General features: G+C 45.1%; 1 protein-coding gene across 8 annotated transcripts in view; it reads right to left on the bottom strand.

The window, feature by feature from the left end:
- LOC143484634 (uncharacterized) overlaps positions 1 to 14,333 on the bottom strand; it is a 143,543-nt gene that overhangs the window by 46,402 nt on the left and 82,808 nt on the right. For all 8 annotated transcript variants that reach the window (XR_013122667.1, XR_013122670.1, XR_013122668.1 and 5 more), the window contains one exon: positions 928 to 1,025. Coding sequence is in view for 4 of the 8 variants with exons in the window: in XM_076983457.1 (XP_076839572.1) it covers positions 928 to 1,025 (98 nt within the window). In the remaining 4 variants the exon portion in view is untranslated. The remainder of the gene's footprint in view (positions 1 to 927; positions 1,026 to 14,333) is intronic.

Raw genomic sequence — 14,333 nt, 5'->3', positions numbered from 1 at the left:
GCGGGGCTTGGGTCACCGATTGGTTGAGTGTGCAGTTTTGCTTTGTGACACGCCTTCTTCTCCTGCTCAACTCCCACCTGCTATACACACTATTTCTTTATTCTGGGAATAGCTAATATGTGTACATGGCAATCCTGTACATAATTCTAGTAATAAAGAACAATGTTTAGACATAATATGTCAAATTAGGTTCAAGTCCCACTCAGACCAGAGTTACAGATATGATATGGGACTGTATGCTGTGAACGTGACATGCTAGCAAAGCACACATCTCTATCTGCCCATCAGGATGGGCCCACAGCCGCCCCAGCCCAGGTTCCAGGCTCTGAGAATATGCCGAGATTACACACCCACTTTACGAAGCAAAAGCATCAGGAAGAACCTTTCTGATATTCATCTCTCAACGAGGGGTTATGAAAAGATGTGTTTCTATCTCTTATGGTTATGCCTCATAGATTTATCTGAACCCTAACAGAAAAGGGGAAACTTTTATGTCACATTACCTCTTCACACTGGGTTCATGGACACATGTTATTAAAGGGTAGAAGATCAGAATCCAGTGAGAGAAAATATAACCTCTGACATTTAATCACACGGGGAACGAATTTTTAAAATTGAAATTTCACAGTTGTGGATGTGAGGAGCATTATCTCTACAAAATGATCTCAACTCACGTCTCGCCTCCCAGAATTTTATTCAGGGTTGTGTTTAGGTGCTGAGCTCAGTAAGAGCTCCTCATTTTAAAGACTCTTGTATTGTTAGCGACAAAACCCAAAGCAGTCTTACCAAACCTAATCTTAAAGATGAAATTCTCAGCTAGCTGCCTCATACCCTGCAACAGAAGCTAACTGCCCCGACCTTGTACCCCTGCAACAGCACTTAACTGCTCCTACCTCATACCCCTGAGACAGTACTAGATGCCTCTACCTCGTACTCCTGTGAAAGCTTCAGGCTGTCGTTGGCCTTGAGAAGCTCCGTATGCTCAGCCAGCTCTGCGATGAGGATGGGCGGGTGGTTCATCATACCTGCAAAACCAGATGGGAGTGAGAGACACCGAGAAAGAGAGAGACAGACAGAGAAAGCAAGAGAGATGTCAGTTTAGCTGCAGGTCAGATCATAGTAGATCACCATGCCATTTCAGAGGGGTGGAGGTAGGTTGGTGGTGCCAAGGTTGCTGTGGGTATGGGCTGGAACACTGAACTACATGCACGGCTGGACTGGGTGGGTGGTTGGGGCGGTGGGATTGGGGAACACATTAAATCAGGATGGAGCCAGCGATAGCAGAGGTTAGGTGAGACATCTGACCAGGCCAGGGCTCTGAATTGCAATTCTGGACACTTACCATTGTCCTACACCTCATGCAAAAACTGTGTTTATACAAAGAAAATACATTTACATTTATGGCATTTAGCAGATGCTCTTATCTAGAGCGACTTACAAAAGTGCTATGTAGTTGCTTGGAATCTCCATGGTAGAATAGATAGTCCTGAACACAAGGTACTCTAAGCTGGAAAAACCACTAGACGAAAGTTAAATGATACCTAACAATTATACCTGAATATACACATCACCTGAGTAAAAAGACAGTAAACAATTCCTATAATCCAATTATGCACAATACCTGAGAAAAAGACAGTAAGCAATACCTGTAACAAACACCTGAGGAAAGAGACGATAAAGCACAATAGACAAAGCATAATTATGCAAAGTGCACTTGAAAGAGGTGGGTCTTCAGTCGGCGTCTGAAGACAGCAAGTGACTCCGATGTTCGGACACACAAGGGAAGTTCATTCCACCACCTTGGAGCCAGGACAGAGAAAAGTCTGGATGCTTGTCTCCCATGTGTCCTGGATGATGGAGGGTCAAGACGAGACATACTTGAGGCGCGGAGGGCTCTAGGTATGCATCTGGGTTTTACCATGGCCATCAAGTAAGGAGGAGCTGGACCATTCTTTGCTTTGTAGGCCAGCACCAGGGTTTTATATTTGATGTGGGCAGCTACCGGAAGCCAGTGGAGGGAGCACAGCAAGGGAGTGACATTGCTGAACTTGGGAAGGTTGAAGACCAGCCGAGCTGCAACGTTCTGGATCAGTTGCAGGGGTATGATGGCATGCATAGGAAGACCAGCCAGTAGGGAGTTGCAGTAGTCCAGTCTTGAGATGACAAGGGACTGGACAAGGACCTGAGTAGCCTCCCTAGAGAGAAATGGCCGAATCCTCCGAATGTTGTGAAGGGCGAATCTGCATGATCGTGTTGTGTTAGCAACGTGGGCCATGAAGGAGAGTTGATTGTCGACAACTACACCAAGGCTACGTACTTCCATGGATGGAGTGATCAAGGTGTTCTCGAATGAGATAGAAAGATCACAATGTACAGCATCTCTGTCTTGCTTGGGTTAAGCTTTATGTGGTGAGCTGCCATCCAAGAGGCAATGTCTTTTAGACATGCAGAGAATCGAGCTGAAACTTGTGTCAGAAGGTGGGAAGGAAAAGAAGAGCTGGGTGTCATCCGCATAACAGTGATAAGAGAAGCCATGTGCAGAGATTGACTCACCCAGTGAGCGGGTATAAAGGGAAAAAAGAAGTGGACCCAGCACTGAGCCTTGTGGAACACCGGTGGAGAGTTTGCATGGTTGCATGGCGTGGATGTTGATCCTCCCCATGTTACTTGGTAGGAACGACCCTCCAAGTAGGATGCAAACCACGTCCATGCATTGCCAGTGATACCAAGGCCTGAGAGGATGGACAGGAGGATCTTGTGATTGACTGTGTCAAAGGCCGCCGAAAGGTCAAGCAGAATCAGAACTGATGATAGTCCAGTTGCTCTAGCCGCATGGAGTTTCTCAGTTACTGCAATGAGTGCAGTTTCCATAGAATGTGCTGGCTTGAAGCCAGATTGGGGTCCTGAAGCTGGTTCTGTGAGAGAAAAGAGGATAGTTGGTTGTGTACAGCCCGTTCAAGGATCTTAGAAAGGAATGAGAGGAAAGATACCGGTCTGTAGTTGCTGATGTTGGTGGCGTCAAGGTTGGGTTTCTTTAGGATTGGTACCACCCTAGCCGCCTTGAATGATTCCTGAAGATAAGGAGTTGTTGATGATGGTCGAGATGAAAGGGAGGAGTTCGTGGGAGATTGTCTGGAGGAGTGTGGATGGGATGGGGTCCAGAGGGCATGTGGTGGGACTGCTGGATGTCAGCAGCTGAAGCACCATCTCAGCTGAGAGAGGAGAGAAGGAGGTTAGAGAAAAGGGAGGAGTAGGAGGGGACACAGTGGGCACAGGAACTAGGGAAAAGGTGCTGCGAATCGTATTGACCTTCTCTTCAAAGAAGGTGACAAAATCATCTGCAGTAAGAGAAGTGGGAGTTGGAGGGGGGGAGGGTTTGAGGAGAGAAGAGAAGATTTTGAACATCTTGCATGGATCTGATGTAGATGCCTCCAGCTTCTCTCTGTAGAATGATGTCTTGGCAGCAGTTAGTTCCATGGAGAATAGGGACAGGAGAGACTGATACAAGCGAAGATCAGCAGTAAGCTTCGATTTCCTCCATCGCCTCTCAACCATCCTCAGTTCTCGTCGGTTGTTACATAGGGTGTCCGAGAGCCAAGGAGCAGGTGGGGAGGATCTTGTGGGTTTGGAAGAGAGGGGACATAAGAGGTCAATAGATGAAGAGAGGGAGGACAATAAAGTGTCAGTGGCGGTGTCTGTGGAGAGACAAGAGAAAGAATCATGGAACGGGAGGGCTGTGGTGATAGTAGAGGCAAGTACTGATGGAGAGATGGAATGAAGGTTACGACGGATGGTGGTAGTGCCTGTAGCAGTAAGGGTGTGATGGTGGGGAGGAAGAGATAAGGAAAAAGATACAAGGTGATGATCTGAACAGTGGAGAGGAGTTACTGCAATGTCCATCACTGCAGGTGGTCTAGTGAAGACCAGGTCTAAGACATTGCCTGCTCTGTGTGTTGGAGAAGACTGGGTGAGGTTGAGGTTGAATGATGACAGTAGAGGAAGAACGCCAGATGATTGTAGTTTATTTGTTGGGAGATTGAAGTCACCAAGCAGAAGAAGAGGAGTTTCATCGTTAGCGAGGAGGCTCAGAAGTGTGTCCAATTCCTCAGTGAAGTTACCTAGGGTGCAGGGTGGACGATAAACAACAATGATGTGAAGTGTGGTTGGGAAGCATACAGTGACAGCATGATACTCAAATGTTGAGATGGTAATTTGTGGGAAAGTGCAAGGAGTAAAGTACCAGCAACTGGACAGAAGTAATCCAGTGCCACCTCCCCTTCCAGTCTGTCTTGGAGAGTGCGAGAAGGAAAATGCAGATGACAGGGCAGCAGGAGTAGCAGAGTTCTCTGGGGTGATCCATGTCTCTGTTAGGGCCAAGAAGTCAAGGGACTGATGAGCTGCAATGGCTGTGATGAAGTCTGCTTTCTGGACTGCAGACTGGCAGTTCCAGAGCCCCCCGGTCGCAATGATCGGGGTGTTTGTTGAGAGTGGAGGGTAGATGAGGTTACTGGTAGTGCGTTTTCTGCAGTGATGTTTGCATTGACGGCGACTGTAGGGAGCAAGAACAGGGATGGAAAAACACATGATGAATGAATGAATGAAGGTGGTATATGATGTGTGTAAAGAGCAGTGTTGGGAACGTTACTTTAAAAAAGTAACTTGTCTTAGGGCTAAATACCCCCTCATCATTTCCTCTGTTATGTCCCAAGGTAAGTCTTGAGCAGACAAGCCCAGAGGTCCTTTTGGGGTGCAGTAGACTTCTGATGAGTGGGCGGAGCCCTTGCCAGAGATGATGGGGGAGGAGCACTTGGCTAGGCCAATGAGTAATGGAGGTCTGACTGAGCAAATGGAGGGTGGAGTCCTGGCCTGGACTAATGCAGGGTGGAGTTCTGGCCTGGGCCAACGTGGAGAAGGGGGTGAAGCCCTGGCCTGGGTTGACTGGGGAGGGAGCCCAGACCTGAGCTCACGGGTGGGGTGGGGTGGGGGGTGTCAGTGATGCCTAGATCTGGGGTGGGGTGGTCTCAGGGTGAGACAATGCGAGTGCTCATAGCTTCACTCCACTGTAGCGAAAGCTTAGCAAGAACCGAGTCTCCCACGTCCTTTGTCTACCCAACCGGCTAACGATGTAAACATCAACTATTAGTGCTAACACCCTCCTGAATCCAACCACCAACGGCTAGCAAAGTTATGCTACAACGTGTTTGGCTATAATAAAAAAAAAATCAGACGCTGAGTCTCCCAAATGGTGTCAAGCGCTCGGGGAGTTGATCTCATTATGAGCATAACACCGTTCGTGTCATATAAAACAGGCAGGAAAGGGCATATTGTCTTTTTATGCCTGCTTGAGAAACCCGTCCCTAATCCTTATCCCAGCATTTATACAGGCTTTTGAGCCAGTTTGGGGCTTTTACTGTGACAGAGGTCAAAAGTTGGCTAAAGGTGGACATCCGCGCTAAAAGTTTCCGCGCTAGGGTTACCCCGCGCTAGGGTACCCTGCTGCCCACAACCCTGCTGTCGATCCCTCCACGTATTTCACTCCCTCTGAAGAACGCACACTTTTCACTTTAAGGGTGTACTCACACTAGGCACGGTTTGCTGGTTCCATGCTGGGGCCCGGTTATCCCCCCTCCCTGTAGCGTCCCGGTTGAAAAAGTGGTCTCTCGAACGGATGGTTCACAACATAACATTTTATTATTATGCCTTAGTCATAAACACATCGTAAGAGCTTGTTCCCTCATCAACCAGGTGCTAAAGATCTGTTAAAGTTACGAATAATTATTTAGTAATCTCGTTTTACACTGTTCTTTCAACCTTGACCGTGGAGTGCACCTGCTACTACGCCTCGGAACTCACACACTGATAGCGCGTTTATTTTTCTCGTCTTCGTTTCTTTCTTTCAAAATAAAAGCATAGCGCTGCAACAAAATAATAAAAGCTTATGAACCAACTTGCAATATGAAAATACTGAATTATCAGGTCAGTTACACTCCCACCAAATCATTATAGCTTAACTGGCAAACGAATGGAGTAATAATGATTTCCTAACGAAGAAATGACCTGTAGCCTTAACTCAATAAACACAGTTTGTAGTATAGAATGAACTTTAATTGTGGAATGCAATTAAACAGTCTCTAATAACAAAACCAGTTTCTGCACTGGGCGTTCCACTATTGAAGGTTTACTAGAACATTGTCCTTTCTCCAACTTCTTTTCTGCAAAGCGAATCTTTACTTTCCTTACAAGTCCATCTTTGTCGGTCACTGTGTCCACTACACGAGCTAATCTCCATTCATTGCGAGGTAAATCATCCATCTTTTCCATGACGACATCTCCTACCTTCAAATTTCTTCTTGGAGTGTGCCATTTCTGCCTTGTTGCAATGTTAGACAGATATTCCCTTTTCCAACGGGACCAAAATTGTTCTGCTAGGTACTGCACTCGCCGCCATCTTTTTCGTGCATAAATGTCCTCCTTAATGAAGTTCCCTGGAGGGGGCAAGGCTGCTTTTGACTTCATAGTAAGTAGGTGGTTCGGTGTCAATGGCTCGAGGCTGTTCGGGTCACTGAGGTTGTCTACTGTGAGAGGCCTGCTGTTCACAATTGCCATCGCTTCATAAAAGAATGTTCTTAATGATGCATCATCCATTCTGTCTGATGAAAGTGAAGCTGTAGAACGCATAATGTTTCGAACCGTCCTGATTTGTCTTTCCCATACACCTCCTGTATGGCTTGAATGAGGAGTGTGCATTTGGAAGTCACACTGTTTCTCAGCCAGAAACGTGGTAATGCGGTTAGTGTCCACTTGTTTCAAAGCTTCCTGCAGTTCGTTTTTAGCTCCGATGAAGTTGCTTCCTTGATCACACTTTATTTCACTGACTGCTCCTCTTATGGCTATAAAACAGCGGAGAGCGTTGATAAAGGCATCCGTAGTCATGTCATCCAACATTTCTATATGAATTGCCCTGCAACAAAGGCAAGTAAACAGAAGTCCATAACGTTTATGTACTTTGCGACCTTGTTTGGTTGTAAAAGGACCAAAACAGTCCATTCCACAAAAAGTGAACGGTGGAGATGGATCGAGGCGCTGTTTTGGGAGATCCGACATTTTTTGTTTCTCTGTGTCTCTTCTGAGCCTGCGACATTTTACACATTGGTGTATAAATTTTGCCACGGCTTTGTTGATGCATGGAATCCAAATTCCGTTTGACCTAATCTCATTGATTGTCAGTCCTCTCCCTTGGTGTTGTACCTTGCTGTGACAGTGAGCGACGATTAGTTGAGTAACGTGATGGTCCTTGGGAACTAATACTGGATGCTTCAGTGTGGAGGAGAATGAAGCATTTCGGAGCCTTCCTCCCACCACTATCACTATCATCATAGAGTCCATCACTATCAAGAAACGTGTCCATTTGAAGCAGTTTACTTTTGATAGGAAGTGCCTTTCCCTGTTTAAGCAGTCTTATCTCCTCTGCATATTCATTTGCTTGTAGGTCCTTTATAACAGCACATTGTGCATTTTGTCTTTCTTGTAATGTGCTATGGCCTGTTGTTTTATCTCCCTTAACACGGCGGATCAGTCGAGCTATGGCTTGAGTGGCCTTGTACCATGAGGAGAATTTTGTCAACTTGTCTGACAAACCTTTCTGCTCCGTTTTAAGTGAGTTTAGTGCGTGTACCTTTTTAACCTCTGGATCTCCGAGTGGCACATCCATGTCAATCTCTGTAGCTGTGGGAATTTCTTTGTTCCATAAAAACTGTGGCCCTTGGAACCAGTTTGATGTCATAAGTTCACTTGCACTTAAACCTCTGGAGGCCATATCCGCTGGATTTTGCTCAGAGGAAACATATCTCCACTGCTGTGGGGAGCTGTTGAGCCTTATCTTCTGAACTCTATTGGAAACAAATGTGTGAAAACGACATGCTTCGTTATTAATGTAGCCTAAAACCACCTTAGAGTCTGTCCAAAAGTACTCGTCTATCTCCGTCAATCCTAATTCATCCTTTAACATGAGGCTTACAGTGATGGAGACAGCAGCAGCTGTCAGTTCGAGTCTAGGTATTGTTACTACCTTGATAGGAGCAACTCTAGCTTTAGCTGTAACTAAAGTACAATGCACTTGCTCATCTTTGCTTATATGTCTTAAATAAGAACATTGACCATAACCGTACAAGCTTGCATCAGAAAAATTGTGCAATTGTGGGAGATAAATCCTAATGGGTCATAGAGAGATGCAACCATTGATACGATGCCCCTTCTTGTAGCAGGTTGGTCATTGGGGAGAAAGCCAAACCTAAGTGTGTCTGAGTCTATGTGCCAGTGAATGCCTAGTGCTCGTTCAAACTTCGAGTCATTAAGTGCTAGGTCGCATGATTGCTGTGGAGAGGCGCGTTCTGATGGTGGAATGCTTTCGAACACTGTTTTGTTATTACTTACAAACTTGTGCAGTCTGAGGCCACCTAATGCACAGAGAGCCTGGGCCTCCTGAGCGAGCTGAATAGCTTCCTCGATGCTTGCAGTGCTTGTTACACCATCGTCCACATAGAAATCTTTCATTATGAACTGGGATGCAAGGGGAAACTGTAGCTCATTTTCTTTCGCCAGATGCTTTAATCCATAATTTGCACACCCTGGTGAGGATGTTGTGCCGAACAGGTGAACCCTCATTCGAAGCTCCTGAGGCTCAGTATTCAGGTTGCCATCCTTCCACCATAAGAATCTTAAATAGTCTCTATCAGCTTCATACACATGAAATTGGTGGAACATTTTTTCAATGTCACATAACAAAGCAACTTGATGCCTTCTGAATCTGAGTAGAGCGCCATTCAGATTGTTCAACAAATCGGGCCCTGACAGCAAATGATCATTGAGACTGTTGCCTTTGTATTTTGCTGAGGCGTCGAAAACCACTCTGAGTTTGTCTGGCTTTTGAGGATGATATATCCCGTGGTGGGGAATGTACCATCTTTCTCCTTCCTTTCCTTCACTGTGCACTTCCTCAGCTTCACCCTTCTCTATGACTTCACTCATGAACTTGACATATTGCTCCTTGTACTTTTGGGTTTTCAACAGTTTGTTTTTGAGGCTTTGAAGTCGTACAGTTGCCATTTGCTTATTATCTGGTAAGGAGGGTCTCTCTTTAAATGGAAGTGGCATTTCATAATGTCCTTCATTGTTTTTGTAAATGCCTTCTTTAAGTGTATTCAGAAAGAGAATGTCATCTTGGGAGATTGATATGTTATCCTTGTTGTCATTCTTAAAGTCATGCTCGAGAACCTTGATCGCGTCAGCTGGAGTCATTAAAGGGAGCTCCTTGGTCGTGACTCTGTGACACACAGCAGACATGCTAAAGGCGTCATTGTGGGATGAAGTGGGACCTACAATGCTCCAGCCCAGCGCTGTGCGGACTGCATAGGGTTCGTTCTCTCCTCCTAAAATTACTTGTTGTGGAGCTAATGCCTTGGAGCAATTGTACCCAATTAAAAGCCCAACTTCACACTCTAGCTGTGGAGGAATCTCATTCACTATTGCTTTAAGGTGATTCCATTGCCTTGCCGTTTCACAGGAAGGAATGTGGGAGCGATTAACAGGTATACAGTCTTTAGTGTAAGCAGGAGGGAGTTCAATCATTTCTGAGAAGTTGTAGCCTCTCACCTTAAGACCTGATACACGTTCACTTGACATAACAGTATCCTTACCCAGCATTGTAGTGAGTCTTAACTTTATTGGAGTAGACTTAGCCTTAAGATTGTTAGACACATCTTGGTCGACAAATACTGTGTCACTCTGGGTGTCTAAGAGTGCATAAACAAGCCTTTCTTTACCTGGTTGTTGTTCTGAAGAAACCCATACAGGTACGATCATGGACGTGTTTGCATGTTGTTCACTGGTTTCTGCGTTGAGAGACAGGGTAGTTGCAGCCTGTTCTGCGTCTATCTGAGCTGGGTTTGTGGCTAATTTAACATGGTCATAGTTGAAGTCGTGCAGACATGTGGGGTGTTTTTTCTTGCATATTTCACACACAAGTCTGTAGCGACAGTCCTTTGCGCCGTGTCCGGGTTTGAGGCAGCCGTAACAAAGCCTGCTGTCTTTTATGTATTTCCTTCTTTCTACAAGAGGTTTGTCTTTGAACTGGGGACAACTGTGAAGTGTGTGTCCGCTGTCTTGACAGAGCGAGCATGGAAGTGTAACGCGTGACCTTGGTTTAGTGGTTTCTGTCTCTGTTACTACCTGCGTTTGGAGAACACTGGATGTGAGCTTTTTTTCCTTTTGGTGACTTTTACTAGTGGTTTTGGTGGAGTCGGTAGATTGGAGAGCCTGAAATGATGTGATTGGATTGCACAATATCTCTGCTTCAGAGGACAGAAACTCAGCAAAGTCTTGTAGATCTGGAAACTTTCCCTTTTCTTTCATGCTCTGAGTAGCTTGACGATTCCACCTCGCTGCTGCCCAAGTTGGTAATTTTTGAACGAGTTTTTGATTTTCTTCACAATCGTTGAGAATGTTTAAGCCTTCTATGTGGGGCATAGCTTCATGACATGTTTGAATTAGATCAGCAAATGCTCTGAATTCTGTAGAGTCATTTGTTTGTATTTTTGGCCATTTTGAAAGTTTCTCTCTGAAGGCTTTCTGTACAACAAATGGGTGACCATACCTTTGGTTGAGGCGGTCCCAAGCATCATCATATGCAGCACTGTCATTTCTGTAGAAGATGCCATCAAGCATTCGTCGAGCTGAACCTCCTACATATTTCTTCAAGTAGTGGAGCTTGTCTGCGGGTGAAATATTCCTTTTATCAACAAGTGCTGTAAATGAAGCTTTCCACTCAATGAACTGTATTGGGTCACCTGTGAACATGGAGGGCTCTGGTATTGGCAGTCTATTCATGGCAACGCTGTCCTGTAACGCTTGAGCTAAGTAAAGAATGTCTGATTGTGGAAGCGACTTAGACGCTATGTTACTGTCAGAGACTTGAATGGGAGCGGAAACTGGGGAAGCCCTCTGGATGGCTCTGCTACAGTCAACATGAACGCTGCTCTCACTTTTTATCTCCTGATCATAAGTTATGAGCCTAGCTCTTGCGGCCTTTAACTCCTTTTCAGCCTTTAATCTGTGTAACTCACGTGTCAGAAGTTGGATCTTTTCCATTTGTTTTTCTTCTTCTAATAGCACTTCGTACTCTGCTTCCTTGGCGGCTAATTCAGCCGCAGCCTCCACTCTCTTCTCAGCAACTACTGACCTTGCAGAGCTTGATTTACTAGCAAATGAATGTTTACTTTTATGTGTGACCGATGAGCTATAGATGGACCGAGCATAGTCCGGTTCGAGAAGCTCACGTAGGCGTGTCTTAACTTTGTCTCCGTCATAGTCATCGATGCCTGAGAGTCTTTCAAGTGCAACCTTAATAAAGTCTTTTGTGACCGCTTCACATGCATCTGTAAGTCGCCTTGTATCACTAGAGGGGGTAATGCTTTCTCTAATCTCAGCATACAACTTTATGACATTGTCTTGATCTTTCTCTAATGCGTCAATGAGCGAGGCAATTTCGCTGTTTGTTATGTCTCTCTTTAATAGCTCTCGTGAAGTACGAATTTGCTTTTTCCATTGATCGTAGACTTTGCGGAGTCGTCGTTCCTTTTTACAGGCCTCCTCCTCCTGATATACCTGCATTTTTTCCGTAGGTTTCCTTAGACGAACGGAATGTAGAAGCTCCTCCTCCTCGTTGACCTCCGGGTCTTCCGTGTGTTCGGTTTCCTTTACAGAAGCGTCCATGCTTAAGTACGACACAATTAACCATCTGATCTAAGAAGACCTCAGCGCTGAGCGCGGGTTAAGCTCTTCTCAGCCTGGGTCAAGCTCTTACTGTAGCGTCCCGGTTGAAAAAGTGGTCTCTCGAACGGATGGTTCACAACATAACATTTTATTATTATGCCTTAGTCATAAACACATCGTAAGAGCTTGTTCCCTCATCAACCAGGTGCTAAAGATCTGTTAAAGTTACGAATAATTATTTAGTAATCTCGTTTTACACTGTTCTTTCAACCTTGACCGTGGAGTGCACCTGCTACTACGCCTCGGAACTCACACACTGATAGCGCGTTTATTTTTCTCTTCTTCGTTTCTTTCTTTCAAAATAAAAGCATAGCGCTGCAACAAAATAATAAAAGCTTATGAACCAACTTGCAATATGAAAATACTGAATTATCAGGTCAGTTACACTCCCCACTCCCCCTCTGGCCTGCACTCACACTGCCTTCATCAAGCCGGCCCGAGCACGCTTCCGTCATCACAACGTGACTTAATTTGGAAAAAAAGCGCGCTCGCACAACACTATGGAGTTCACGATTCTCTTTTTATTGTATTTTTGGAGTCGTTTTGGGAGTGCAGAAACACGGTGCAAGCACAGATTTATCGATAATTTAACACAACGATTGTCTGCTAATCGTTTTGCCGCCATGACTGTTTAACGTGAGCGTCGCATCACTGATGTCATGTTTGAGTTCCAGCGAAATGAACCAATCACAGGAGGCACCAAGCGGGCCCGGGCACGGCTAACGCTCACACTAGAAGCGAACCGTGCCCTAGTCCAAGCGAATCGTGCCCTGGCCTACCTCTTCAAGCGGGCCCGAGCACAGTTAACAGCCCCTTTTCGCTTTCTTTTACCTTGTGCAGTGTTTGAAAACACTCGTTTGCATATAAAGGGAGCGTCGCTGGTCTTGCCGTTCTTGTTTCTCCTTTCAGAAGCTTGCCCGTGTGAATGCGTGTACGCGTGTGCCCGTGTGAACGCGTGTGCCCGTATGAATGCGTGTGCCCGCCCGTGTTGGACCAAATGTCAGCCTATTGTCTGCGGAGGATTCCATTAATTCTGCTAGTTATCTCGGCCCGCCGGATGCCCCTGTCGGAGGTGCGGGGGAGACACCCACCCCGCCCCTCCCCTCCCATCTGTGGGTTAAAAACGGAGCAGCCCATCAGCTGGTGAGAATACAGCAACGGCAGGAACACAGGGCGGCAAACACACGGCGTGTTATGAAGAGGGAGGAATTAGTGCTGAATGTGCAAATTTGACTTTGAGAGGAGCAAAAAAATAAAAAACAAACAAAAAAACACTACAAATGCATTCAGCGCTATTCACACAGCACTATCAGATATTTGGCCAGAACACACAGCAGAGCAAAAAGAGGCACAAAGCTCAGTGCTGGAGGAACTAACTTTCTGAGTGAAAAGAGGCTTCAGATATGGGGCTGCTCAGATGCAGAGAATTCATATGCAGAGAATTCATATGGAGTGATTTTTGTTTCAATAGTTCCACAAAAGCAAAAGTAAATCCAAGAGCAGAAAGTATATGTTATGAATGCAAAACAGAAAAAAATATATCAAAAGTATATATTTTTTATATAATTGGTTATTTGAAACTTATTTTCGTTTGCATTTTGACAGGTTTTTGGTTCCATTGTTTTTGTTTTTTTGGATTTTCCCAGTAAGGTCTTTTGCTTCTGGAATCTCTCTTTGCTTTTGCTTCGTTTTTTGCTTCTGACTTTTGGAACACATTTCACGTGTGGGAGGGTCTTAGATGAAGGCGTTCCTCTGCCATCTCCATTGGTCACTGATTCCGGACTGACACGGAGCTCTGAAACCGCATCTGGGACCAAGCCACGCCCACCCCACCAGCTTCCCAGCGTTTTCAAACATGGCGGAACGCGGTGGTTCTGTTTCACAGTAGCATGTAAACTAAGTTTTACCATAAAAGTTTATACAAAGGTTATAATTAATTGGTAAATGGTCTGTAGATATTGCAAATGTACGCTGTATAATAACTACATTAAGCATGGCAGTTAATATTTAGCACACTTCACCAGCGCGAGCTTTTTAAAAATTTAGTGAACTGGATGCAGGCATGAAAATCTGTCACCTTGCGGCAAAATTCGCCGTTTTGAAGTTTTCATATTTTGCGGTAAAACAAACTCTTATGAAAAATAGGTAGATAGTAAAATAAGAAACAAGATTTTTTTGTAGTTCTAAATGATGAACCCTGGTATTTTTTACACTCATTTTCGCCGCTGATGTTATTTATTGGTTCATTAAGATGTAATGGTTTTGACTGAGCCATCTGGAATGGCGAAAGCGGCTCGCGTTTACGGATCTGGCTCCATATATTGACAAGACAGGTCAATATTTTTCAGCACGACATTACCGTGAGAGAAGTCAACAGGGAAGAGCGTGTTTAAAGCTAGCCTTTAAATTATTTTTAATTTAATCGCTGCTGTAGCTTCTGTCACCGTTTTGCTACATTCACAATAGTAGCGACTAGTTACTCGCTCCTCCTGGATCATTCGCTA

The sequence above is a fragment of the Brachyhypopomus gauderio genome, chromosome 20 (genome assembly GCF_052324685.1).
Source record: "Brachyhypopomus gauderio isolate BG-103 chromosome 20, BGAUD_0.2, whole genome shotgun sequence".
Lineage (NCBI taxonomy): Eukaryota > Metazoa > Chordata > Actinopteri > Gymnotiformes > Hypopomidae > Brachyhypopomus > Brachyhypopomus gauderio.
This window is presented reverse-complemented; position numbering and strand designations above follow the sequence as displayed.